Source organism: Palaemon carinicauda, chromosome 11 (genome assembly GCF_036898095.1).
Source record: "Palaemon carinicauda isolate YSFRI2023 chromosome 11, ASM3689809v2, whole genome shotgun sequence".
NCBI classification, from domain to species: Eukaryota; Metazoa; Arthropoda; class Malacostraca; order Decapoda; family Palaemonidae; genus Palaemon; species Palaemon carinicauda.
In genome coordinates, this window is record NC_090735.1 from 123,458,698 (window position 1) to 123,485,954 (window position 27,257).

At 40.3% G+C, this 27,257-nt stretch overlaps 1 protein-coding gene, 1 long non-coding RNA gene and 1 pseudogene across 2 annotated transcripts in view; 1 reads left to right on the plus strand and 2 right to left on the minus strand.

Moving 5' to 3' along the window:
* Positions 1–1,508, minus strand: part of LOC137649464 (moesin/ezrin/radixin homolog 1-like) — a 27,547-nt pseudogene extending 26,039 nt beyond the window's left edge.
* Positions 1,509–5,150: 3,642 nt separating this feature from the next.
* On the plus strand, positions 5,151–21,505 carry LOC137650168 (uncharacterized). The gene is made up of 2 exons (XR_011045938.1): positions 5,151–5,356; positions 21,305–21,505. It is a non-coding gene; the product is annotated as an uncharacterized lncRNA (long non-coding RNA).
* Positions 12,638–27,257, minus strand: part of LOC137650167 (cap-specific mRNA (nucleoside-2'-O-)-methyltransferase 1-like) — a 98,166-nt gene continuing 83,546 nt past the window's right edge. The window contains exons 16-17 of the mRNA XM_068383333.1: positions 21,315–21,423; positions 12,638–13,778 (exon numbers count right to left, since the gene is read on the minus strand). Coding sequence (XP_068239434.1) covers positions 13,652–13,778; positions 21,315–21,423 — 236 coding nt within the window. The 3' untranslated portion in view covers positions 12,638–13,651. The remainder of the gene's footprint in view (positions 13,779–21,314; positions 21,424–27,257) is intronic.

Here is a 27,257-nt window from a genome sequence, read left to right on the forward strand (position 1 = left end):
TCGTTTTCACAAATATCAGTTTAAATTCTCCCATTATATCTATTTACAGTGTTTAGTTTTAACATTGGTTATTTCTCTAAAGAAATATCATGCCAGAGAACTTCAAATCAATCAATCAATAAAAATAATCTTACTATTTTCTTTCGGTCTTCCTCGTATGGTTGTTGTAGCTCTTTAATTATTTAATTCCTTTCTTTTCTATATTGGCAAAAAAATAAAAAAAAAATGTATCAAATCTTCCTCCTCATTTTCACAAAAATCAGTTTAAATTCTCCCATTACATATATTTACAGTGTTTATTTTTAACATTGGTTCTTTCTCTAAAAGAAATATCATGCCACTGATGACAGAGAACTTCAAATCAATCTATCAATCAATCAATCACTGAAGCAAATGTGTTGTCATAAAATTATTCTTCTTTAATTTATTTCTTGTATACTACAGAAAAACTTGAACTTGCAGAGTTGCCAGGTTGGCTTTTTTCAGGCCAAAAAAACTTAAATTTTTCCCTTTTTTTTTTTTTTTTTTTAAATTGGTTGACCTTTAGTAATATATGAAAAAAGGCGGACCTTAAATACTATATAGTTGGTCTTTTTCTACTAATGGGTTGGCCTTTTAAAGCTGCCTTTAATTAAAAGTTGGCCTTATCTAATTTACAAATCCTGGCAACCCTGTCTTGAAGTTTCCGTTTTCTGTTATAGTTACTCCTCTGTCTCCTGTAGTCACTGTAGTGTTCATTTTACAAACGGCGAAACCTGTGCAGGATAACAGGAATTTTCTCAATTTCTCATTTCTTTTGGTTAGTCAAATTACAATTTTCTGGTACATATTAAAAGAGTAATTAAAAGAGAAGCTTCGAATCAGTGATGATTGAATATGTATGCGAGTCTAGAGGAACATTATGGAGCCACGTGCAGTAGGTAGGCCAATTGCTTTGATTTTCATTTGTCAGTTTACCTGGGGCCTTAAAGTATATTTAGTAATTTTAATTAAAGTATATTTAGTAATTTTAATGCAGTATACACTTACTGGAAGATATAAATAACCATAAATAACCTAACTTGACAATTACCAAAGTACCTTAAAAATTCCTAAATTTCCTTGCCTAACCTAACGTAGGCTTGCCTAAATGATATAGGATATTATTACTTATACTCTATTTTTTTTAATGAGGCGCATTTGCACTAACTCTCAGTGGTGCCCATTTAGTTCGGAGAAGTTTCCTGCTATCTGCTTGGTTAGAATTATTTTGTCCAACCTATCGGCGATTAGGAAACTTTTCCGAGCTAAAAGGGTACCCCTGCAAGTCGGTGCAAATCTGCCTCATTTAAAAAGAATTGACTATAGATATACTTACATGACCAAGTATAGCCTTAGCTAAATAGCTTAAGTATATATATTTTTTTCTACCGTACCTTATCTACCCTAGCCTAAATTTGATTGGATTTCATTACTGGTATGCCTATTTTCATGCCCATCGGTGGCTCTCCTGATGTGCCCATTTTCATGGTGGCTCTCCTGACGTTCCCATCATCTTGATGGCTCTCCTTCTCATGGTGGTTCTCCTGATATGCCCGTTTTCATGGTGGCACTCCTGATGTGCCCGTTTTCACGGTGGCTCTCCTGATGTGCCCATTTTCATGGTGGCTCTCCTGATGTGCCCATCATCTTCGTGGCTCTCCTGATGTGCCCATCTTCATGGTGGCTCTCCCAATATGCCCATCTTCATGGTGGCTCTCCCAATATGCCCATTTTCATGGTGGCTCTCCCAATATGCCCATCTTCATGGTGGCTCTCCCAATATGCCCATCTTCATGGTGGCTCTCCCGAGGTACCCATTTTCACGCCCATTGATGAAGCTATAGAACCGTAATATGGCCACCATGATTTGAAACTGTTTATTAGGGGAAAGCATGTATGGTTTGGGTATAAGTTTTGGTGCGTGTGCTCTCCTGAGGGACTTACGGTTCATCTCAAATTATATAAAGGAAGAGATTCCGCTCATATAGATGTTCTTTCAGTTGGTGAACCACTTGTTCAAATGTTGACGAGGGGAACTGACCCGGTGAGGAGCAGTTTACTATTCACCTTATGGAGCCATTTTGAGAATTAAATGTAAATTAGAAAGGATAGTTAAGAATATTTGTTTCTTTGACATAAGAAAAAAAAGAGAGGATTTGCAGAAGTTGAGGGAAACGCTCGCAATATTCTGTTAATGCGCCTTTTTCCCATTTTTGTATGGGGTAAGCACGGTTGCCTTCTTTGGAAGGATTTGCTTTTGGCTTTGGGGTAGACCGTAGTCCTGATCGGCTGCCCTGCCTGACTTCGCTAGACCCGAGTAGCGTATGTTCATGTATTGTACCTGTCAGTAGCATCCTTCTCCAATAAGACAGTGAAATGATTTAAGCGATGTAAGAGTTGCAACAAATAACGCCGATAATGATTTACCAGCGGTCAGAAGGTTAAATTGATATTCCAAACAAAAAGTCGTAATAGTTACTTCATGATTTGTAATTATTCAAGAGTACAAACTGTTTGACCAGTTGCGGGGAAAAACAGGGTATCGTTCCGCACGTGAGTGTGGTAATATCCCCTTTTCAAATACATTCTAAATACTGTACAGTACTTGTATTGCAAATGGTTGGCTTATATTTAGAAAAATCAACAAAGTAATTCATATTTAGAAAAATCAACAAAGTAATTCATCTTTAGTTTTAGAAGGAAATTGTTGGCATTCTTTTGAAGCCGTATGAAAGACCTTGAAGCTTAACTAAATTTGCAGATCTTATACATTCTGATGGAATTGGGCCCGACATAGTAATAGGCCACGGAGTTGTGGTATATGTAAGTAAAATGCTAAGCCAATGTGCACAAAATGTAAAGTTTTCTTGCTTATACAATGTTGGTTAAGATGATATAAGAATTAGTTACATCTGATACAAGTTTTATGCCAAAAATTGCAAATTTACTTTTTGTCATCATAAATGAACAATAAATTTCTTTCTAAAAGTTGTGAAGGAGAAAATAGATTAGAGCGTTGGTTTCAGTCTTGTATATTTCATTTAGCAAAGTAAAAACATAGATCGGTTATGGAAATCAGCCGATGGAAGCCTATTGAGCCTCCATGATGTTTCTTTAAGGGAAGTTTACAAATTTCCGTGTTGCAATAAGAATAATGGAAAGACTTTGTATGTGTCAGTTGTAGACAACAGTATGTAATGTGTAAGAATCAAAGAAATCAGTAAATTACAAAGGTACCATGTTTCCAAGTGTTGAAGATAGTGTTTCCTATTTTCAAAATAAGTACCTTTATACGGCTGTAGTTTTCTTAAAATCATGTATAGCAGAACTTTAAGGAGGATATTGGGCCAAGGGTTCCTTTATTATATATTCAGTAGTTTAAGATCTAGTGTATATCATTGTTATTAACTGAATACTAGAGTTATCGTAGAGGTCCCTTTTTTGCCTACAGGGTTTGAAAAACATCTTTTATCTCCTCCATCAAATTCCAAGTATTTATGGCTGCTTCATTCAGTGTAAAGACCTTGGTGCTGACTGAATAATACATTTATTCTGCTGCTTTAGCATTGATCTTGGGTTGGAGTTCTCTTGTTTGAGGGTACACTCGGGCACACAATTCTATCTTATTTCTCTTCCTCTTGTTTAGCTATAGTTTTTATCGATTTTATAGGAGGTATTTATTTTCATGTTACTGTTCTTGAAATATTTTTTCTTCCTTGTTTCATTTCCTCACTGGGCTATTTTCCCTGTTGGAGCCCCTGTGGGCTGATAGCATCCTGCTTTTCCAAAAAGGGTTGTAGCTTAGCAGTTGATGATGATGATGATAATAATAATAATAATAATAAATTTAACTTGGGGTGTTCTTCATGATTCAGATATTTTTGCATGACTAAAGAGCGCATTTCCTGTAATTATAATTTGCTTTTGTATATATTTGGGATACCTTACTGTTATAATCTTATCAAAACGGAATGATATTATCAAAGAAAAAATTTTTTTTTGTATAACTCCACCTAGGCACCATTTCAAATGTCTTACCGTTGTTAAAACATTCCTCGTTACTGAATAATATAAACAAAAACGGACAAGGCCCCCTCCAAAATCTCAAAACTCATAGCTCTGGTACTTAACTTAGATGTAGTGACAGTGGAGTCGGACATCTTGAGGTAAATCCAGAGAAAAACAGCGAAATTTACACACAACACAGTATTGTTAACACACTGCGTGCTATAAAAGGAGTGACGTCACTGGCGTGGGTTGGTTAGTAGTAGTACGAGGTTGAACGGCGCCTCGCTGTTCGGGGATTTTGACAGGAGACATCTAAATGGTGCGAGGCCTCTGGTTGTGATTTATCGCTCCCCAGTATTATATCGACACCTTATAAAGGCGAGCGAGCTGGGTTCAACCTGGCATTCCCATGCAATTTTTTCTCTGGTAATATATAGCAGTTATATACCTTAGAAATGGTGCTATAGGAGCATTTCACTGGGCGACACGGGTCGGAGCCCAGAAATAGATTTTTCCTTCGTCAAAATCCCTTTATTCTCTTTTTGTTACCGACAGTCAAATCTTTGAATTTATAAGCAGAAGTCATTAGTAGTAATGACGACCACAAATCTTACACGGCATTTTCCTTTTGGAGGAGTGAACACATATATTCACTCGATATACAAAAGATAATTTGTATCCTAGCAAAGTTATCCAAGAAAGCTTTTATAAGACATAAAGATGCTATAAATAGTTTTGCATCTTTACTTCCTTCCTATCAGTACAGTCACAGATTGTTAAGTGTGTAATTATTTCTGCTGCAAACGAGTGTTTTTTGCATATCGCCTAGAAGTCATACAATTTATGTTGTTAAGTAATGTCTTTATATCTTGATTTTATGTTGTTAAGTAATGTCTTTATATCTTGATTTTATGTTGTTAAGTAATGTCTTTATATCTTGATTTTATGCTGTTAAGTAATGTCTTTATATCTTGATTTTATGCTGTTAAGTAATGTCTTTATATCTTGATTTTATGCTGTTAAGTAATGTCTTTATATCTTGATTTTATGCTGTTAAGTAATGTCTTCATATCTTGTTTTTTGTACTTTTTACTAATTTAAATCTTGTTTGATTTTGATTTACAGAATTTGAGACATGGCTTAGCAGACCATACAGCGCAGATAAGGAAAACCCTGCCATCGAACTATGAACTAAAAGTTGAAAGCAGTTGGACAGCAAGATGGAAGAGAGGAAATGGGAAACTGGTAAATTATAAGACTAGAAAGTGGAGACAGTTGCCAGACTTAATAGATTTGACAAACATCACTATCCTACGTTTTATATATGGTACGTGTGCATCTTAGCCAAGTGCTGAAACAATACAGGTAAAATTTGTTCTGATATGTATTACAAAGAAGCTAATCATGGTTAGTGTTGATTCAAATATTTCTATTTTTGGGCTCAAGCCATGTCGTCCTGATGGAAGGATGCACACAAAAAACAGCGATAAAGGAGAACAAACCAAAGGGTGTTATCACTTCTGAGAACGGAATGAAGCGAGCGGACGTGACGTCACGCAAGTATGGCACCGGTTTGTTTACGTTGCGAGTATCGTAACAGTGACGAAGGGAGAGTAACTTTGGAACGGCACCTCAGTTACCTCCCACATTCCCTCGCCACATCTCCCCCTCGAAGTGTAAACGCTAGGTGGGGTGCAGATGGCCATGTGACGTGTTAATGCATGCGTCCCCTGTTGATATACAATATTCTAAAGGGATAACCTTTAGAATACTCGCTCCAGAAGTTAAAATTCTGTGAAAACCTTTAGTTTAATTCACTGGGAATATTTTAGTAGTTATATATATCCAAAGGAAGCTACTGAAGGAACCTTCCATCAGGACGACATGGCCATCTCACCCGAAAATAGATTTTTCGCTTAGCTCAAAATCCGTTATTGGGGAAATATACTAGTCATGCTTGTTTTTCTTCCCACATGACAACATTAGGGACTTGAGTTTTGCCACTACAGTATTATTAGTTACTTATTTAGCCTTCATGGAAAGACACAAAATGATGCCTTGATATGAGTGTGATAGACAGGTAGTGTCTAAAGGGTACAGATACAGATGCATTTTCTTACAGTAGGTAGTTTTTGACACTACATATACAGTACTAACCATTTTGGCATTTTCAAATAGTACAGTACAGTAATCCCCCCGCCATATCGTGGTTCACCTATCGCATTCTCAGTACATCGCAGATTTATTAGTACAGGTAAAACTGTATTGTGAGTTTCTGCGGTCTTTGACAACGCAAAAGTTGTAATTTTTAGGATCGTCTCAATTTTAGAGCTTTCAGGTACTGAGATCACAGGTTCGGTTTGAGAGTGCCACATCAAACCTATGTTTCGTATTATGTGATTGCGGGAAGAACGTGTTAGTGACACAGTGTTGTTGAATATCTGTGCACGAGGAGGCCCACCTAAGCCATCCAAGTGGTGGATGAGACCCATAATTTTCAGGAATTTTTGCAGGAATTGTTGCTTCCGACCCAGACTTCAGTACTTTGAGGGGGCCACAACAACAGAGCTGAGTCCAGCATGCGCAACAGGGTCCAGAGAGTTGTCAATTGTAATCATGTTATTTTTTCCTGATTTATGTTTTTATTTAGGGATAATGGACAGTTCCACTTTAAGAGTAGCCCTGGAAGATTTTACTCTTCTTCAAATATCCTTACTCTCTTTAGCAACATTGAAGGAATAGAAAGAAGCGGGGCAGAGAAAGATTGGGATAAATTTTATTCACTCCTAGGATAAGGAACTGTACTTCTAACAGTCTGTGAGGGAGTAACTGGGAACTGTTCATGAGCTCGACCTGTGAGACGAGTATGATCTATCCGTGGAAGGCCAGTAAGAGCACCTCCTACGAGGACCGTGTCTACGGTGTTTAGCTGAAACTTCATAGGAAGTGGATGGGGATACCATTTGAGGAAAAAAGGTAAAGGCTCTGGTGCCTTTTTCTTATCCTGAACCTGAAAAGAAGAATTATCTAAAAAGGAAAGCCTTTGGGGTTTCATAGAATGTGTAAGCTCTGAAGCAGTATGAACATAAGGCAAGGTACTTGTTTGCTCATATTGCTATAAAATAACAGATAGCAGATTTTTCATTGTTATGATGAATGGTTGTTGGAAACTTTGGATCCAAACGATGTAATTGAGTCGTATAAGTAGAAGCTACCTGATAGTCCTTCTGAGTTGATGAAGGAACATAGCCATGCAGAAGTTCCACTAGTTTTATGTGGTTGGGCAGTAATATCATGGTCAAGGTGTTAATCTTTGTGGTATAAAATGGCTTCATAGACATTGTGTAGGGATACACTTGCAATTGAATGGTGGCACGTTTGGTGACAGCGCACACAGGAATGGCTGCGCTTACAGACTATGTAATGAGAAGTAAGGACTCTCCAAATAGCTTGTTTAGAAAGAAGCAACGGTATAGTACTTTGACAGTTCGGTCTAACCGAAGTCGTTGTTGTGGACACCACTGATGCAGTCCGAATGTCAACCAAAGTGATAGGGAACTTCTGGGAGGAGATCAATGCTGAGGACCCCTGAGCCTGCCTTCAAGGCAAGCCAAGCTGGTAAGAACAAGTGGGAGAAGTTTTCCAACAGTACTGCCTCAGTACCTGGGTAGATGGCAGTCTCAACTCGAGTGTGTGTCGCTCAAGCATGGGAGAGAAAGGAGACTTGACATTTTTACAGAAATGAAAAGTCGTCTTGCGTAAACTCTGTCATAATGGGCTCACCATGCAACATGCTAGGGGGGCGTGAAGGAGATGCTGTATGTGCAAATCGGAATAATCTGGTACCAAGGACACTGGGTACAGTGAATGCAGTGGCCATAGCCAGGGGAGCAGTCTCTAGAATTTGACTCGTGACCACTCGGCCCATGGGTCGATAACACATTCACAAATTATCAATAACCAAAAGTAAATCATGGCGGTCATCCTCTGTGAGCAGAGTCCCTGAGTGTTCAGGAAACAGGAGCAGAGTGGGGAATATCAGTTGCTGAAGAAAAGACCTATTATTTCTTACTGTCACCAGTTGAGGAAGGTGAACGATACCTTGTCTCATTTCTTGTGACTGGAACAATATTTCTTCCACTGCGAGGACGACCACTCCCCAAAATACTCCCATGGCGATTCTACAGAATTTTATTTACCACAGAGGTAGAGAGGATGTGGATCGACCTCAGCGTGACTTCTGAAGGTGTCACAGGGGTGACCATGATGGCCAGGATAAATCCACATGACACTGGCAAAACTACGCATCAAGCACAAGAGAAAAACAAATGCACTTGTAAGTATAATCCAGTGTGGAGTGTGGTCGTGATCGTAGAGCAGGAGAAAAGGGGCAACCTCTTGACAGTAGGAGGACTAGGATTAGAATGGGGATTACATCACATCAGTACGTAATACTGCCCACCAGTGGAGTTGTTGAGTAACCTATAATAGTTTCAAGTTGAACCAGGTTTCCTTTTTGTCTGGTCGTTGAAAATCGACATAGGAGTAAACCCATTTAAATGACAGAGAAGTTTGTATCTGCATAGGAATAAACAGAAATTCAGCTTGGTTAGTAGCAAGAAAGTAACGTACTGTGCACCTTAAAGTTTTAGTTTTTCAGAAAGAAGAAAGTGCTTGCCATAGGTGACAAAGAATCATGAAAGTGTATGGAAAATTAACTTCTGAAAGTGTGAGGAAAATAGCCTAACTTTCCCAGATGATTTTGTAAAAGGCACACTATTGGGCAGTAGAGGAAACGTGACCAATCGGAGCACTCCGATCTGTATCCTGGCTGCTGATTGGCTACCAGGCCACATGCTCATTCTTAAGCAAACTGCAGCATTCAGTATCTCACACTGACTAGTTTGCTTCTAAGCATATGTATGAGACATCGATTTACATCCTTGTCTGTGTTTTGACTTTTTCTTGGCCTTTATGGCTAAGATGTCCGCTAAATGTTCTGCACCTTCCAAGGCTTTTGGCAGTGAACTTGAGCACTGGAGAAGGATGCTTACTAGAGCAGAGAAGATGAAACTCCTTGACATGCCTAAGAAAATGAGAAGCTATGCAAAAGTAGGCCACCATTATGGCATCAACAAATCTACTTGTTTACTACTGCAAGAAGGGAGAAAAGAATACAAGGATGATGGCAAATGTCAATTTACAAGACAACAAAAAGGGTGGGAACTTCTCACAATGAGGCCATTGTAAGCATGGAGTCTGCATTAACCCTTTGGATAAGGGACTGTAGGAAGAACCTGGCACTGGATACCAGCACCATTTGGGAGAAGGCCAGGCAGCTCTACGGTAACTTATGGATGGTGGTGATGATGACCCAGATTCGGGATCATCTACAGTATCTTCTCACTAAACCTGTGAAATTTAATGTCAGCAAGGAATGGTTTGATAAATTTCAAGATGTTCAATCTTTAGAGCGTGTCCCTGTACGAAGCTGCCTCTGCTGACATAACAGAGGCTGACAAGTACGTGAAGGAGACATTCCAGAGCATGATCAAAGAAGGGGGTTTTTACATGAATAAGATTTCAATATGGGTGAAACTGGCCTCTTTTGGAAACTTATTCCATCACAGACTTTCATTGTGAAGGAAGAAGCCAGAGCCTCTGGATTTAGGGCCAACAAAGATCGCCTCGCACTTATGTGGAAATGCTGCAAGGTTTATGATAAAGCCAGGTCAAAGTCCAAAAACCCAAGAGCCCTCAAAAGCAAAAATGAAGCTCTGCTGCCTGTGCATTTGGGTGCACACCCAAAAGGCATGGATAGCGAAAGCACTGATATCAGATTAGTTACACCAGCTCTCCATCCCAGAAATTAAGGCTTATTTTGTTAAAAAAATGCCTAGATTCTAAAGTGCATCTTCTAATGGACAATACTGGAGGCCACACGATTGACCTGTATTACGAGGGCTTACAGATAGAATTCTTAATGCCGAACAGGACATCGATGAATCAGCCCATGGATCAAGGCGTTATTCATGCATTCAAGGAATGTTATACTCTAAACTCTGCAAAATCTGGTGGAGTCTATGGATGCGAATGTTGACTTCTCGTTGAAGGATTACTGTCATGATTTCACCATTGCAGCATGTCTCCAAAGTATCAAAAGGCTTCAAGAGAGATAAAGAAGAAACACTCGTTGCTTGGTGGAAGAAATTGTGGCTAGAAGTGGTCAAGAACTATAAAGAATTCTCTCCTGTTGAAATCCACCACTGAGGTAGATAAGGCAGTAAGTCTGGCAAAATTGCTTGGATAGGATGACTTTACAGATATAACAATCGATGATGTAAATGACCTGATTAAGCCCCTCGCTCGGATCTGTTAATGGATAAAGATCTGATGGAGATGTCAATATCCGCAAGCGAGGATGAAGAAGTGGATGAAGACCCTGGGGAAGGAGAGGAAGTTGGCCCAACACTAGAACGCTTCTCAACTCTGGCAAAAACAGCAAAAGAACTCCAGATAATGGCTGAAGATTGGGACCAACATGCAATTGATGAAGCCATGGAAGTTTTTAAGAACATTCTTTTGCATAAGAAAGGCAGTGCCTGCAATGACCTTCTGCTACAGGCCCCCGGCCGAGTCACTGGCTATCATGATCTTCCCTGCTATCTATGTACAGTACTGTAGTTGGTACCGGCTGGGTAGCTTTGGCTGCTCCAGTAACTGGTCGGAACAGACCAGTTCGGGCCGGTCAAACAAGATCTTGCCTCCCTCATTCTCAAGGCAACGGAGATTCTACATGCTCGAGAGTACCAATCTGCAGTTTTGCGCTGGCGAGACTGAGCAGAAGTCATGTTCTTCTCAGCCTCTGAATAGGCACCCATGGAGGCTTTGGTCTTGGCCTCTTTCCATACTGTGTCCTAGCTTGACCAGTGGGTAGGATGTAGTGACGCACTTTGAGAGTCGACGAGGTTAGCAACTCCGGAGGCTTTGGAGAAGTAAAAGAGCCTTGTGCTGTCAGGAGGGAAGGCTGTTGCCTTCCTAGTTCACAAGACAAAAAACCTGTGGGGTGATTGGGTTTTGAAGAGGCGAAACCCTTGGCTTTGGTCGGTCCTGTAGGATTGAGGTTCTGAGATTCCATCCTGTAACCTCTTATTGGAAAAAGCCTGCGTATGCACAGCCTTTTAAATCGCAACCAGGTCCTTCTAAGAAGGGTGGTGGTTTGAAGAAGGAGGTGCTGAGACAGGCATACCCCTCTCACACTACCAAGAATAAGGGGTGGTCTGTCACCACCAGGCAACGTGGCAGTCTTGGAATGTAGTATACTTTGGGACGGTGACTTGCTTCCCTTTTGGAACCACTGGCCTCCCCTATCTCCAGTTCTGATTGAGATCCCATCAGATCTCCCAGCATCATCAAAAGCCCTGGCCTTTTAGCTGGAGGTGGAAGTGGTGATAAAGAACGTGCGTAAATTCGTTAAAGATGGATCTTCAGGCTTCTTGTTTTCTTTTCCTAGTGGAGGCGGCAACAGGGCCTTGAGACCATTCATCGACACCTCTGTGCTGAACAAGTTGTGCATAAAACAGAATTTAAGATGGAAACCGTGCAGTCAGCAGTCAGAGAGGAGACATCGTGCTTTCGGTAGATCTGAAGGACGAGTACTTCCCAATGCCTGTTCGTCAGACGTCTAGAAAGTACCTCCGCTTCTCCATCTACTGTACGGTGTATCGGTTCAAGACTGATTTGAACTGTGTATAGCTCCCAAAGTGTTTACTCAACCCTGTTTGGAACACTCGCGAGGTATACGTTTCCTGCTGTACTAGTATCCTGACAATTGGTTAATCCTGGCCTTGTCGTAGAGGCAATTGCTTCAGGATCAGGATTGGCTTCTTGCATTTAGCCACAATCTGGGGATTTAGGTAAAATGGGAGAAGTCTAATCTCATTCACAAACAGAGGTTGAAGTACCTGGGCATGCTAGTAGATTAAGACCCATGTAATCTGGGCTCTTACGCACACCCTGTGTGAGCCCTTGAGGAGGTCGTCAGATAAGTGAGCCAACACTCGAGACTGTCTTCTTTTTAGTCCTAGCCATGGGGAAAAGATTGGGCAAGTTGCACGGTTTGTGCCAGAGTTCGTGGTCAAGACTCTAAATCCACTGGCATATAATCCCAGGTTTGAGACCTTATCCATTCCCTCCAACTGGGAATCGTTGGTCGATAATCAAGATGAGATGCTCCTGCTCTCACTAGATAAATGCTTGTTACCCATTTAAAAGACCGATTCCAGTTTGCGCCAAAGTAATATCCCCAATTGAAGGATTCAGGTTTGCATGGTTAGAAAAAATACAATTTACCTTAAATTTGAGAAGTTGGGAGTGGTTATAAAAAGCTGAAATTTGTAAAGATGATAAAAACAAGAAAAATTATAATAGTGAAAAAAAAATATACCAGAGATTTCTTGTATCTGCTTAGTGATTTGTCGGCTATCGCAGGGTTCCAAGAACACCCACAATAGCCGAAGAATTGCTGTATAATGAAAATTTAATATGATGTATTTTAACAAAACACACTAGTCACATTATTTCCATTTATTTACAAGACCACCATGTCAAATTATTTAATAATTTACTGTACAGCAAAATATTTTCATGACACCACTATCTCATTTAAGTGTATGTAAAACTGCATCTGTATATAAAGGTGTGTGCATCATAATTCTTATTGATATTTATTTACATTGACTATTTTTTAAACAACCAAGTCACATATTTACTGTAGATTAGTTCAACAAGACACAGGAATAATATTTTTTCATATTTACCAAGTGGTTCAACGAAACATCCCCGAGTCATATTTTTTAACAAGATATTTATATTTCAAAACGCTAATAATACATGCCCAAAGTATTTGATTTTAAATGCAAACTGAAAACAGGAGCAAAGTAAAGCTAAAGTTTATCAGCGAGGATGGAAAAAACTTCAGGAAATGCAAAAATTAATATGTAAAAAGCAATTAATCTGGGGGTTAACAAGCTGCAGTAAAGAGACTTGAGCATTGTCTGCAGCGGGTTGTGCAAGGAATCTGTAAGCGTTAGCACCCACAGGAAATATTAGCACATTGAAATAATAATTTAGCTAAAGAAACAAATCATTACCAATAGCAATTATCAACATTCTAAGGTTCACCTCGTTTCACAAAAGCTTTTAACTAATTTTAATAAATTTAACTTCTCACCTTGGTGTTATAGATATCGATACATACATTATTATTGTTCCTGCTTAATTCCATTAAAATTCAATATCAATATATCAATTGAAAATAGAAATATAGTAAAAAGGAACAGAAAAATGGCATGTAGAAAAATCACTTTAATAACAAGAAGATACTGTTTATGTTATACACAAGCATAAAAAATTTCTTCCCGGTAAAAATACACAAATTTATGATTTTTAAGATTGTGTAATCTACAAAAGAAAAAGATCAAATTCATCAATATGATGTGTGTACATTATATCTCGATATAAATATTTTTCATTCTTTCTTGCAAAAACATTTATGTAAATGCAAAATCTTCCTAAAACATAAAATTGGCATAAATATAAAATTAAGTGTTTCCAATCAATTCTAGCGAATTTTATTAAGGAGAGTGAGTATGTCTGCACGATGCAATTTGTTTTTCCCCTGTGCGTCATGCTCCAAAACTTGCACGCCGTTTTCCCACCACCATATTAAGCCAGAGTTATAGGATGTTCTGCGGAAAAAAAAACAAGGTAAATTTTATATAAATAATACTTAAGAACTGTACAGTATTTTTAAACATATTCCAGGCATTACACATTAGAATTATGATGCACACCATAATGCCCCCAAAATTATATCCTTTAAATCAAAAGGTTAAACAGTTAACAAAATTTTCTATTTCTTACACACACAAGTTTAATATTGTTTTAACCTAACAATAAGTTTATCACTAGAGTTGGTAATAAATTCTTAAAAGCTAATTTTTCCTGCTGCTATAAATTTGTTTCATTAATACTAACCAATGTAAAGCAACTTTTACCCTAGGTTGCATCATTAGTACATTAAATATTCTTTGGTATGATATTGACTGTGACAAATTTACTAAGGTATTGCAGATATATCTTATGAAATTTTTATAGTTCATTAAATATTCTTTGTATAATATTGACTGTGAAGGTATTGCAGATATATATATGAAATTTTTATAGTTATCAGTTTTATTTTAGTGAAAAATTTCCTGTGAAAGGCTAGAACAGGGAATCCAATATGACATAAATACCCAAGAAATATTGTCCCCTGTTCGTGAACCATTGTATCAACATGCAAAACATTGACTGTGTATTAGAGGGACCTTCGAGTTGAGACACTTTCGACCTCTTACACAGCACCTCCAAATGTTGAAAACAGTCTGCTATAGATGACGTGACTAAGTCATAGCATAACCGAAAGAACCAATGACTCCCTGATTCAAAGAGCAGTGACTTGCAGGGGAACAGTCCCTTAAACGTCAACCTGCTTTAAGTAAACAGTTAAGTTGACATTGAAGAAGCAGAGAGTGGCATCAAGACCTCGATCTGCTGTTCTAGTTTCTGTACCTTGCAGAGAAGACGGGTCAATGTTCCCCCTTTTTTTTTTTAACCCCAATTCAACCATGTCAGTAGAGGTGGTAGAGGTAAGAAGGCAATGCTGAGGTCAGAAATTTCCTCCATTTGCTGCGAGTAGAGGATGCCTGTCATAAGAAAAAGTGCAGGGCTCAGCGAGGAAGGATTTTTTATGGGCAGGTTAGTCCTGTAGATTGATTCCTCCAGCCTTTTCTCACCCAGAACACTGCAATGGCCACCCTTCATGCCTCTTCATGAATCAACCACTGGTCCAGTACAGTGGGTTTTTTTTGGCTGACAATGAACACTTGGCAGATCCTGACAAGAGGAAGGCATTCAAGAACATCGTTTTGACAGGGGACAAGGCGCTATTTACCAATCTGTCTGCCAACCAGTGAGCAGTATTGAAGAGGTGTGATGCCGTAGCCTGCGAGTTACAAAAGTAGATTGGCTGGCTAAAGATCCTTAATCAATGCATCAGTGAAGAGGCATTTTCTGTTCCTGACAGAGGAGGTAGAGGTGAGAGAAGACTTGCTTTTGCACCGATCAGTGTCCTTCCCTCTACCACAGTCTGCCTCCACTTCTAGCCGCTCAAGACCATCGCCTTCTTCTAATCAGGCACACAAGTCTGCACCTAGAAAAGACCCTTGTCCACCCCTTTTCAACTTCAAGCGGGGCAACAGAGTAGCAGCAGCCCTTTCAGATCAGACGGGCAAGGGTGCAACTGATGCGGGAGGGGAAAAAAGGCCACGATTTGTGCTAGGGGTGGCAGTTGTCCTATTGAGTCCACTTGTGGGAGAAGGTCTACAATCCCAATGGATGAGATGGCAGTATCACAGGGCGGAACTGTAGATATCCTTCAATCCAGGTACTGCCTCCTGTTCATCAACTCTCCCCAGCCTCCGATTTGACCACCAACATCATCATCCTATCACCGGAGATTGACGAAGGACTTGGCCCTTCATGCAGAATTCCAGGCCATGCTGGAGAACACTCCCCAAGAGGTTTAAGATGGCTCCCCAGCCTTCTTCAGTATACTCTTTCTTGTAGAGAAAGTGTCTAGAGACTAGACAGTCAAGACCTCAGCCCTGAACAAGTTTGTTCTATAAACCTCGTTTGACATTGAGACTCCAGGTATGTCAGCCAAGTGATCATGCCATTAGACTTGATGATGACGATCAACCTAAAGGACGTGTACATCCAGATCCCTATCCATCTTTACTTCAGGAGGTACCTCCGGTTTAACAGAGCTAACAGACTTCTCTGTATTGCAGCTCCACAAGTTTTCATCAGTTTTTATTCTACTGCTTGCACTCGCGCCAACGGCATTTGTTGTCTAGCTAACTCGGAAGGCGATCTCCTCCACTGAGACAAAGTTCTTTCATTCTGTCACGATCTGGGGATCGTGGAGAATCGAAAGACATTGATCCTAGTGCCCAACCAATGATTAGTCTTTATAGGTATGAACATTGACAGTCATAGGAAGTCTTCTCATCTAGGGACAGACTGGTACTCTTTCAAAAGATAGCTCTCCCTTTTCTTACACTGCCACGCATTCTCGAGTAGCGAACGAAATCCTGACATTGAGGGGTTCGTTGAAAATTGACATATTCGCCACTTTTGAAGTTTCGTGTATACTGTTCAATGGTGTCAGTGGATGCCTTCCAGCACCACCCCTGGGACGGCATCGATGTCTATGCTTAAACACTGTTCTTCCTAATAAAGTGTCTTGAACCAAGTCCCGTCCACTACGAACCTCAATATGACACTAATAGCAGGAAATGGCCCCAAGAAGAATAGTACCCAGACCACCTACTTCTAATAGAGAGACTGAGGGAATTGCATCCATTCCCTGATGTGGTTTGTCCAACCACACGTCCAATTATTCCACAGCTCACTGGAATCGCTTCAGCTTTACACATGGACATTATCCAACATTGCCTCTCAGAGAAAGGCTTTTCACTCTGGAAATAAAAAAATTGTGTACCAAGCCAAGGTGTGGTTCAGTCACCTACTTTGCCACCAGTAAGGGTTTGTCAAATGTAGAGATGTTGGGGGACATACAGAAAGTTGGTTCCTTCTGATGGGAAGGTGATGACCTTCACGATACACCAATAAACCAACCAATGAATCCACTGGGTTCTTAAGAGTATGGATGCAGTTGTATCAATTCTCCTGGTATGTTAGACAGAAGGCAACGCAGGGGTTGAGGAATGCCACATTATGGGTAGATGAATGAAGGAAAGCTAGCCTGAATTCCTCATCCACCTACAGTCTCTACTAATCCATCAGGATTGGTTTTGAAGAAAGTGCTGACTATCCTCAAAGCCTAACCAGGACCTCCAGTCACATTTCCCTTAAGAAAGATTCAGAATGTGTGCCGCCTTTTCACGCCAAGCTTGGCTGGTTCAGGAAGAGCGGTAGAGGTAACAAGGGAAGAGGAAGGGGACGTATAAGTCTCCAGCAGCCATAATTGAGATGCCTATCATGCCATTGTAGAAGTGACAGTGACATGTCGAAGAGCAGTTAGGTAAAAGTCCTTCAACCTCGCCTCACTTTCACACCAATAGTTCCCGAGTTTCCTTCAAAATCTCTCCTAGTTTTCCGAGACTGACCTCCAAAAGTTCTACAAGTACTCTTCCTGGTGGACAAATCAACTGGAGATGATGACAAATCACTAATATCTCTCCCTTTAACCAGTTTGTTCAACAAATCAGGTTCAAAATGAAAATGGTATGAACTGTATTGGCTTCCATCTGAAAAAGAGGTGTGCTTTCAGTCCTCTCTTAATTACCTCCCCATCTTCAACGGAGTGGTACATCAGTTCAAAACCCTGTGTCTTAGACTGTACTACTCTTCAGGTCTTCAAACTGGTGTTAGCTTTAATGAGCATGGGATACATCTCAATATAACGACGATTGTTGATCCTGCAACCACCTCCGAAAGTCTGTTGCTACAGGATTGTGATAACCTGCTCAACTTTTGCTGCAACATGTAATTTGTGATTTGGTGGGAAAAGTCAAATCTCGCACTCAAGCAGAGGTTGAAGTATCTGGGCATGCTGATTAGACATGGCATCAGTAAACTCCGAGTTTGCACATCCACCTGTGTCTAAGAAGTATTTCTACCTCAACATTGGCAGTCTTCTTCTTCTCGGCACCCTTTCCTTATTGGAAGGAGACCTTTGTTCCTCATGGATGATTCCAATAGAGATTTCTTCCATGGTGTTTGAATGATCACTGGTTGGCATATAGGTATTCACTTTATCCTCTCAGAAAGATCCAGACACTGCTCTCTGCCTTTTTGTGCCAAGCTTGGCTAGTTCAGAAAGGGCAATAGAGGTTAGGAGGAAGGGACACTGAAATCTGTAATTACCTTCTCCAGCAACTACAAATGGGACTCCAAAATCTCTTCTCCTAGAAACAGAAGTGAAAGTGGTGAAGAATCCACTCAAAGTTATTAGACTGATCTCCGGAGGTTCCGCAAGTCAACTTTTCCTGGTAGAAAAGTCAATTGGAGCTGGAGATCATTTTCTCTGTAACCAGGTTCAAGATGGACATGTTACAAATTGTGCTGACTTCCATCTGAGAAGAAACTTGTGCTTTTAGTGGATTAGAAGGATGCATACTAACCAGTACCCATTCATCAGTCGTCTCAGAAGTACCTCTGCATCTTTTGCAATGCATCAGTGTATCAGTTCAAACCCCTGTGTATTGAACTCGGCACTGCTCCCATAATGTTCACCGGTGTCGGCTTCAACTTATGAAGTCGAAATCTCTTGATTTATCTTGACAATTGGTTAATCCTGCCTGGCTTCCTTTAAAAGGGAGTTGATACAGGATCAAGATCACCTGATCTCCTTGTCACAAACTGAGAGGTATAAGTATCTGGGCATGCAGATACATGGCAACAGGAAGAGTTTCCATTAAAAAATCAGCAAACTCAGAGGTAGCACAACCATGCCTGTCTTAGACCGTACTCCAATGTTAATATTGGCAGTCTTCTCAGCCTTCTTTCCCTGGAGAAATTTGTTCCTCATGAAGGATGGTAGGTTGACCTGGAATTTTCTAAGCTAGCAGAAGGTATGGGTTTATGTTACCTGGTGAAAGTACGAAGAAATCCCTACCAAGAGTCTCTCGCTTGACTCTGTGCCTCCATTCATGTAGCCGTTCTCAGGTGACATCATCTGAAGAAAGCTTCTATAAATCAGTTCTGGAAATAAGAGAAGCATTTCTAGCACTGGAATAATTTCAAGAACATCTGAAGAGGCACTTGGTAGTATGGAGGAGCAATTACACAACCATAATAGACTATGTCAATAAGCAGCAAGGAGGCATGGTTTCTCCACCTCTTTGTACATTGACAAAGCAGATGCTCATCTGGGTCATATATCTGTTACCCAGATACATCTTGGGCAAGAGTTATATGCTCAGTCGCCAGGATCAGGTTGTAGGATCGGACTTGTCCCTACATTCTTGCATAGTGAGGCTCAATGGGAATTAATTTGTTTGCTACACAACTATACAGGACACACACTGGGTATGTTCTCCTATTCCAGACCAACAAATCATATGCATGCCTATGCCTTCCCTCAGTTCAGCTTGATTTTCCGGCTGGTCAACTAAATGAACTGTAAATCATGCCATGTCTCAGGGTTACCCTGGCGACACCCAGATGTAGAAAGCCAAGTGAAATACTCTTCTCTGTCGTCCTCACCTTTAGAGGTGCCATCTGTCCTTAAAGTTACTTGTACTTCACATATTTTTGCAAGCGACTACAGATGTTTGGATACCTCTGCAGTTCTCCATCAAGGAAACTGGGCCATCTTCTCTGATTGATGTCATTAGAAGGGATGCTTTTCTCCAGTCTGAGCATCTCTGACTCAGATTGTGGAGTTCCACATCTATCTTCGCCGAGAGAAGCCCTATAAGTTGTGGTTGTGAAAGACTACCGCTCAACCTTGAGCACAGATTTCCGGCTTGAGAGCATAAATGTCACTTCATGGGAGTTGTCTATAGTCATGAGGAGCTTCAAACAGAGTTGCCCTCCCAGAGACCTCAGACCCGTGGAGTGGGCTGTGACATCTGTTCTCAAGTTTCTCACGAGTATTCCATATGATAATTTCAGGAGGTCATCAAGCAGATATGTCTCTTAAGATTGTCTTTTTGCTGGCACAACATTAGGAAAGAGAGTAGGTGGGTTGGACAGTCTCTGATATACATTTGAGAGACTACAACTTGCCTACTAAAAGAGGCTGAGGGTTGCAAGAAAGTCTCCTTTAATATTGTGCTCGGATTCTTGACCAAAACTTGGAACCCATCAGCACACAACCCCATAAGACTTCTTCATCCCATTATTACAGGGAACATTTGGTGGTAATCGCGAGGAGATAAATGTTCCACACTGGCTCTGTAGTGCTAACTGAAGAGGACTTGACACCTCGGGTCTGTGTGTCAACTTTCTGGTTTGTGAGACAATTCAAAGAGAATACACCTCGATCTTTGAGGGGGTCAAGGTACGCTCGCAAAGTTGAAGGTATTGGTCACATGCCAACCTTCCCAAAGAATATATCAATTGGCCAGGTGATGAAGCTAGGCAAATGAGTGTCAAAAAAAACCTTCACTGCCTAAGTCCTTCGACACTTGATTTTGGAACTGTGGAGGCTGCTTAAGCACAGTAGTAGTGTAGCTAGCCAATCTCCAATACAGAAAAGAAGGTATCTTGTCTAAGGTAATATGTTTTATGTCATATGAAAAGTAGAATGACTGGCTCGTATGCTTCTTTCCATCCTTCACTTGGGAATATAGCAGTCATACTATAACACTAGATCTGACACTGATCTTGAAAGGCTTCAATTTTGAGTACCTTCTCTCCCAAAACCCCTCAACAAGATTAGACTGAATGCCAAACACATTGGTCATCATATGCCAAGTTTTTGTTTCCAGACTGTATCTTCCCTTCAGGGAGGAGAATTCCTTACTGACAAAGTGGCAGGTTCCCAAACAAGTACTGCCTAGGTCCTATCAGCCTACTTATCCTTATAATGGGCTGATATGTTGCTGGAGTTATCTTTCTCACTACCACACACGACTAGAAAAATGCAATAAGAGAGTCTCCCTCCCTATTTTGAAGGATGAAAGGTTTGTGCACGTTCCTAAAATTAGGAACAGGAGGGTAATTTGTATGTATCTAAACTATACAAACCTCATCCTAATCAACCCTCTCTGTTGCAAGCCGAAGATCAAAAGGAATTTTAGACAGGAGAGAGGTCGAGACTACTCTCATGCACTCAACAGCTATCCCTAACTACCATGTTGAGGAATTCAAGGGACCTTCCAGGCCCGCTGAACACCTTCCCTATTTTAAATGACTGGTTTGTAAAGCTAGGGAAAAAAAAAAATTTTAATGACAGGTTTGTAAAGCTAGAAAAAAAAAATTTTAATTTTTTTTTTTGGAATCTAGAAATCATATATGGTGATTTCATTAAAAAGATTTCTATAAAAATACTAACGGTACGTATTTTAAACGACTGAGGTTTGTATAGCTAGGAACAAGACAATTTAAAAAATATATATATATTCTTGCTTATTCTTTAGAAATTTTATAAACTAAGATTTATACAAATACTGAACTAAGCTAAATATTTGCTTTTCAGCATGCCCTACCTGAACGGTGCTATTACATCTTTTTTGCAATCAAAGGTTGATTCTCGGGTGTGTGTGTTATACCAGTACTTCCTGTTCTGGCTCTTGCTGAAGGCCATCATCCAAGGCTCTGGAATTTTTTAAAAAGTTGGAAAATTATTTCATTCATGTACTTACAAGAAATTGTCAATAAAAAATTATTACATAAGAAATTAATTTATTTTTTTCCAATACATACCCATTCTTGTCCATGCAAATCCCTAAACATACCACTCTACTAAAAAAAACGGTTTATGAACTCGATATAAATATGGCTCAAAGGTGGTCTGCAGGTAGGTTGAAACGTCCCTGCTAATTGTGTATAGCAGTGTAGATGGAAAGGCAAACCCAGTAACTGATCAGAGTAGTTGAATGGTTGTGATCAAGATAATGACAAAGATATTACTGATAACACCCAATGGTTGTGATCAAGATAATGACAAAGATATTAGTGATAACACCCAATGGTTGTGATCAAGATAATGACAAAGATATTATTGATAACACCCACCTCTGACCATGCTAGTGTTACATGTAAATACAAAAACCCATGTTGGCACTCTTTGTCAGTGATATAAAAAATTGTATTGTAATTCAAGAGGTATTAGTTTGTTGAGTGTAGTTGGAAAAGTGTATGGTAGAGTACTGATTAATAGGATTAAGGATAAAACAGAGAATGCAATCTTGGAAGTACAGGGTGGTTTTAGAAGAGGTAGGGGTTGTATGAATCAGATTTTTACAGTTAGGCAGATATGCGAGAAATATTTAGCAAAAGGTAAGGAGGTGTATGTTGCGTTTATGGATCTGGAGAAAGCATATGATAGAGTTGATAGGGAAGCAATGTGGGATGTGATGAGGTTATATGGAGTTGGTGGAAGGTTGTTGCAAGCAGTGAAAAGTTTATACAAAGGTAGTAAAGCATGTGTTAGAATAGGAAATGAAGTGAGTGATTGGTTTCCGGTGAGAGTGGGGCTGAGACAGGGATGTGTGATGTCGCCGTGGTTGTTTAACTTGTATGTTGATGGAGTGGTGAGAGAGGTGAATGCTCGAGTGCTTGGACGAGGATTAAAACTGGTAGGCGAGAATGACCATGAATGGGAGGTAAATCAGTTGTTGTTTGCGGATGATACTGTACTGGTAGCAGACACAGAAGAGAAGCTTGACCGACTAGTGACAGAATTTGGAAGGGTGTGTGAGAGAAGGAAGTTGAGAGTTAATGTGGGTAAGAGTAAGGTTATGAGATGTACGAGAAGGGAAGGTGGTGCAAGGTTGAATGTCATGTTGAATGGAGAGTTACTTGAGGAGGTGGATCAGTTTAAGTACTTGGGGTCTATTGTTGCAGCAAATGGTGGAGTGGAAGCAGATGTATGTCAGAGAGTGAATGAAGGTTGCAAAGTGTTGGGGGCAGTTAAGGGAGTAGTAAAAAATAGAGGGTTGGGCATGAATGTAAAGAGAGTTCTGTATGAGAAAGTGATTGTACCAACTGTGATGTATGGATCGGAGTCGTGGGGAATGAAAGTGATGGAGAGACGGAAATTGAATGTGTTTGAGATGAAGTGTCTGAGGAGTATGGCTGGTGTATCTCGAGTAGATAGGGTTAGGAACGAAGTAGTGAGGGAGAGAACGGGTGTAAGAAATGAGTTAGCGGCTAGAGTGGATATGAATGTGTTGAGGTGGTTTGGCCATGTTGAGAGAATGGAAAATGGTTGTCTGCTAAAGAAGGTGATGAATGCAAGAGTTGATGGGAGAAGTACAAGAGGAAGGCCAAGGTTTGGGTGGATGGATGGTGTGAAGAAAGCTCTGGGTGATAGGAGGATAGATGTGAGAGAGGCAAGAGAGCGTGCTAGAAATAGGAATGAATGGCGAGCGATTGTGACGCAGTTCCAGTAGGCCCTGCTGCTTCCTCCGGGGCCTTAGATGACCGCGGAGGTAGCAGCAGTAGGGGAGTCAGCATTATGAAGCTTCATCTGTGGTGGAAATGTGGGAGGTTGGGCTGTGGCACCCTAGCAGTACCAGCTGAACTCGGTTGGGTCCCTGATTAGGCTGAAGGAACATAAGAGAGTAGAGGTCCCCTTTTTGTTTTGTTTCATTGTTGGTGTCGGCTACCCCCCAAAATTGGGGGAAGTGCCTTGGTATATAGATATAGAGACAAACCTAAGTCCTTTATTGTTCAATTTTCCACCTCAATTACCTCCTCTCAGTCTTAACCCTTTTACACCCAGCTCTTTGGAAATTTCCAACCCTTAACCCCTAAGGGGTTATTTTTTCCCCAGCACATTTTGCAGTAAATTTTTTTTAAATTGCTCGAACAGCCTTAATTTTTTGTCATAGAGAGGTCAGATTGGTCTCATTCTCTTGGAAAATGCCTGAATTTTCTCAAAAAATTATCAAAAATATGAAAAAAAATTTTATAGCATTTTTTTGCAAGGACGTACTGGTACGTCCATGGGGGTAAAGGGGTTAAGCTGAATATCAAAAGTTGTCTTTGACAGCAAGAGTCGGGGGCTATTCACTTTTGCTCATCACCTGTAGTAAATTACCTCATTATTGAATAAGACATTCATTTAACGTCCTCTTAGGACATTTCCTATTTTAAAGGATTCAAGTTTGCATAGCCAGGAAAAATACAGATTACTGTATTTTTAAAATCTATCTCGTCGTGCAATCATTAGAAATGATACTCTATACAGTACAAAATTTACACGAATGAAGAAAAAGGCTAAATGAATACAGAGCCAAGAGGTCCGTAAATTATATATATATGTATATATATGGATAAATATCAGCACAACATCGTGTTCAAATAGAAATAAATTTCTACCTCATCCCTGGGATCGGTCGCTGGCCTCTTCTAATGAAAGGTCAGGTTGAAACTAACCATGCCACGAGAGGCCATGCATCAATCTTGAAAGGGCTGCCGGATAGAAGGGAGCCTCCGGGGTCGTAGGTTTCAGGCCGGGCTTCGCTCTCGACCCAAGAGAAGTCTTAACTGGTTTGGTGATTTGGAAGACCTGTGAGTCTTTGGTAGGGGCTGGCAGGTAGCTTTAACTTTAGGGACAACGGGACGTGGCCCGACATCAGCCACGTGCTTCCTTGAAAACCCTAAAAGGAAGAGACACAGGGTCTATTTGCCCTGACACTCCAGGCAAACCCGCCAACCCAGATCTAAAGAGTCGCCAAGGTAGAAGTCATGGAAGACTGCGAGCTCCGAAAGAGGGTATATCGTTACTAATGAACAAGGTAACTCCGTTGGGAATGTAAAATAAATAGATCGAGAATAAATGTTTAAATCGATCAATCACAAAGGAAATAAAATGAAAATCCCAAAATATTATATCCGAAGTTATAATTATAGATAGTAACGACAGGGGCACCTACAGTGTCCCATAGTAGGGTAGTAACCCAAAAAGATCCGGGTGTTCCGAATTCTTAAAATAGACCGGTATGAAACCGGGACAAAAGGCTATGAAAAAAATTTCGGACCGGTATAATAACCGGGGAGAAAACTTTTCATAAATTAACTGACATTGACAAAATAATTCCATAAAAGGTGAAGATTATCAATGAAATATTGTCATAGCGCGAAATATACTATCCCGTCGGTACTGGGGAAGTATAGAATAACATAAAGATACATAAGTATCCCATAGCAGGTCAGTAACCTAAAGAGATCCGGATGCTCCGAATTCTTGGATTAGACCAATATGAAATCGGGACAAAAGACTATGAACAAAATTTCAGATCGGTACAGTAACCGGGGAAAAACTTATCATAAATTAACTGACTTTGTTAAAACAATTCCATAATAAGTTAAGATTATCAATGAAAAAATATTGTCATAGCGAGAAATATACTATCCCGTTGCTACTTGGGAAGTATAGAATAAAATAAAGATACGTGAGTGTCCCATAATAGGTTAGTAACCTAAAAGGGTCCGGGTGTTCCGGGTTCTTAAAGTAGACCGATATAAAACCGGGACAAAAGGCTATGAACAACTCTAGGACCGGTTTAGTAACCGGGGAAAAACTTATAAATAAACTAACATTGTTAGAACAATCCCGTAATAAGTTAAGGTTATCAATGAAATAATATTGTCATAGCTTGAAATACACTATCCCGTCACTACTTGGGAAGCAAAGAATAAAATACAGATACGTGAGTATCCCATAATAGGTTAATAACCTAAAAAGATCCGGGTGTTCCGGATTCTTAAAATAGACCGATATGAAATCGGGATAAAAGGCTATGAACAAAATTTCGAACCGGTATAGTAACCGGGGAAAAAATTATAAAAATTAACAGACATTGTTGAAACAATTCCGAAATAAGTTAAGATTATCAATGAAATAATATTGTCATAGCGAGGAATATACCATCCCGTCATTACCAGGGAGGTATAAAAATAAAAAGGGATGAAAAAGGATGCAAAAAACAGTGATGAATAAATATAATCATAACTAGTTCCGGGGCCCCCGGGGCCGGGGAACAGGGTTGGTAAAGTAAACTTAAAGTAAACTTAAAGTAACTTAAAGTAAACTTAAAGTAACCTAAGATACATCCTTAAAATACATAAATAGAAAACTCCAGTTATGATCTAAAACTAATGTCTGTAATTGAATAGGGCTCCCGGAGGGAGGATATTAATCAAAACTGTGTCAGTGTCAACAGATCTTGTATTTAAGAGCCCGGAGGCTCCGATGTCTGATGACGGGAGGGTACCACGGGAGAGCGCGGGGGGGAGCCAATGGAACCCCCACTACCCAACCGGAGGTACCGGGACGAAGGTAATGATTCATGTAGAATATAATATAATGATATGGGATATTAATAAGTCCTATGCGGACGATAATAGCAGGAGGTACCGTAGGTGGGGACACTCCTAATATAAGTGCTCATTCTTACAACCATAGCTAAAAGCAAAAGTTACACCAAGGTGCAGTCATACCGACTAATCACGTGTGATAGTCCCCGGTGGTCCCGGCCCTCCCCCTCCCCCGACCGATGGCCAATCGGGGCGACGGGAGGGGGGGAGACGAAACCGCCCGGTATGAATGAATGAGACCAAGTCACACCCCGTGGGTACACTCAGTCCTCAATATGTCGGAACGTTGAGGGAAGACTGAGGAACAAGCATACTTGACCCGTATGTCATAACCAACAACCATCGAGTGAGAGGAAGGGTGTACACTGGAGGAGGGGGGGGATGGAATAGCCTCCCCAACCTGTGGGGGGGAATGGAACCGGGGAATCACCAGTGCGTAGTGGTAGACAGGGCTACCAACTGGAGATCCCCTCAACATGACATGAAAATATGTTATTTTCATTAGTAAAATAAATTTTTGAATATACTTACCCGATAATCATGTAGCTGTCAACTCCGTTGCCCGACAGAATTCTACGGAAGGGATACGCCAGCGATCGCTATACAAGAGGGGGGTGTACTCACAAGCGCCACCTGTGGCCAGGTACTGCAGTACTTCTTGTTGACACCACTTCAATTTTTCCTCTGTCCACTGGTTCTCTATGGGGAGGAAGGGTGGGTCAATTAAATCATGATTATCGGGTAAGTATATTCAAAAATTTATTTTACTAATGAAAATAACATTTTTCAATATTAAACTTACCCGATAATCATGTAGCTGATTCACACCCAGGGAGGTGGGTGAAAACCAGTGTACATGACTATAAGATAGCTAAGTATCCCGTATTTCATATAATCAGTTATTCAAAATAACAATGAAATAATAAGTACCTGGTAAGGAAGTCGACTTGAACCATTACTCTGCCTTTAATAAGTTCGTCTTCCTTACTGAGCGCAGCGTTCCTCTTAGGAGGCTGAACAACTCTAAGGAGCTAAAGTATATAGGGCTGCAACCCATACTAAAGGACCTCATCACAACCTTTAACCTCGGCGCTTCTCAAGAA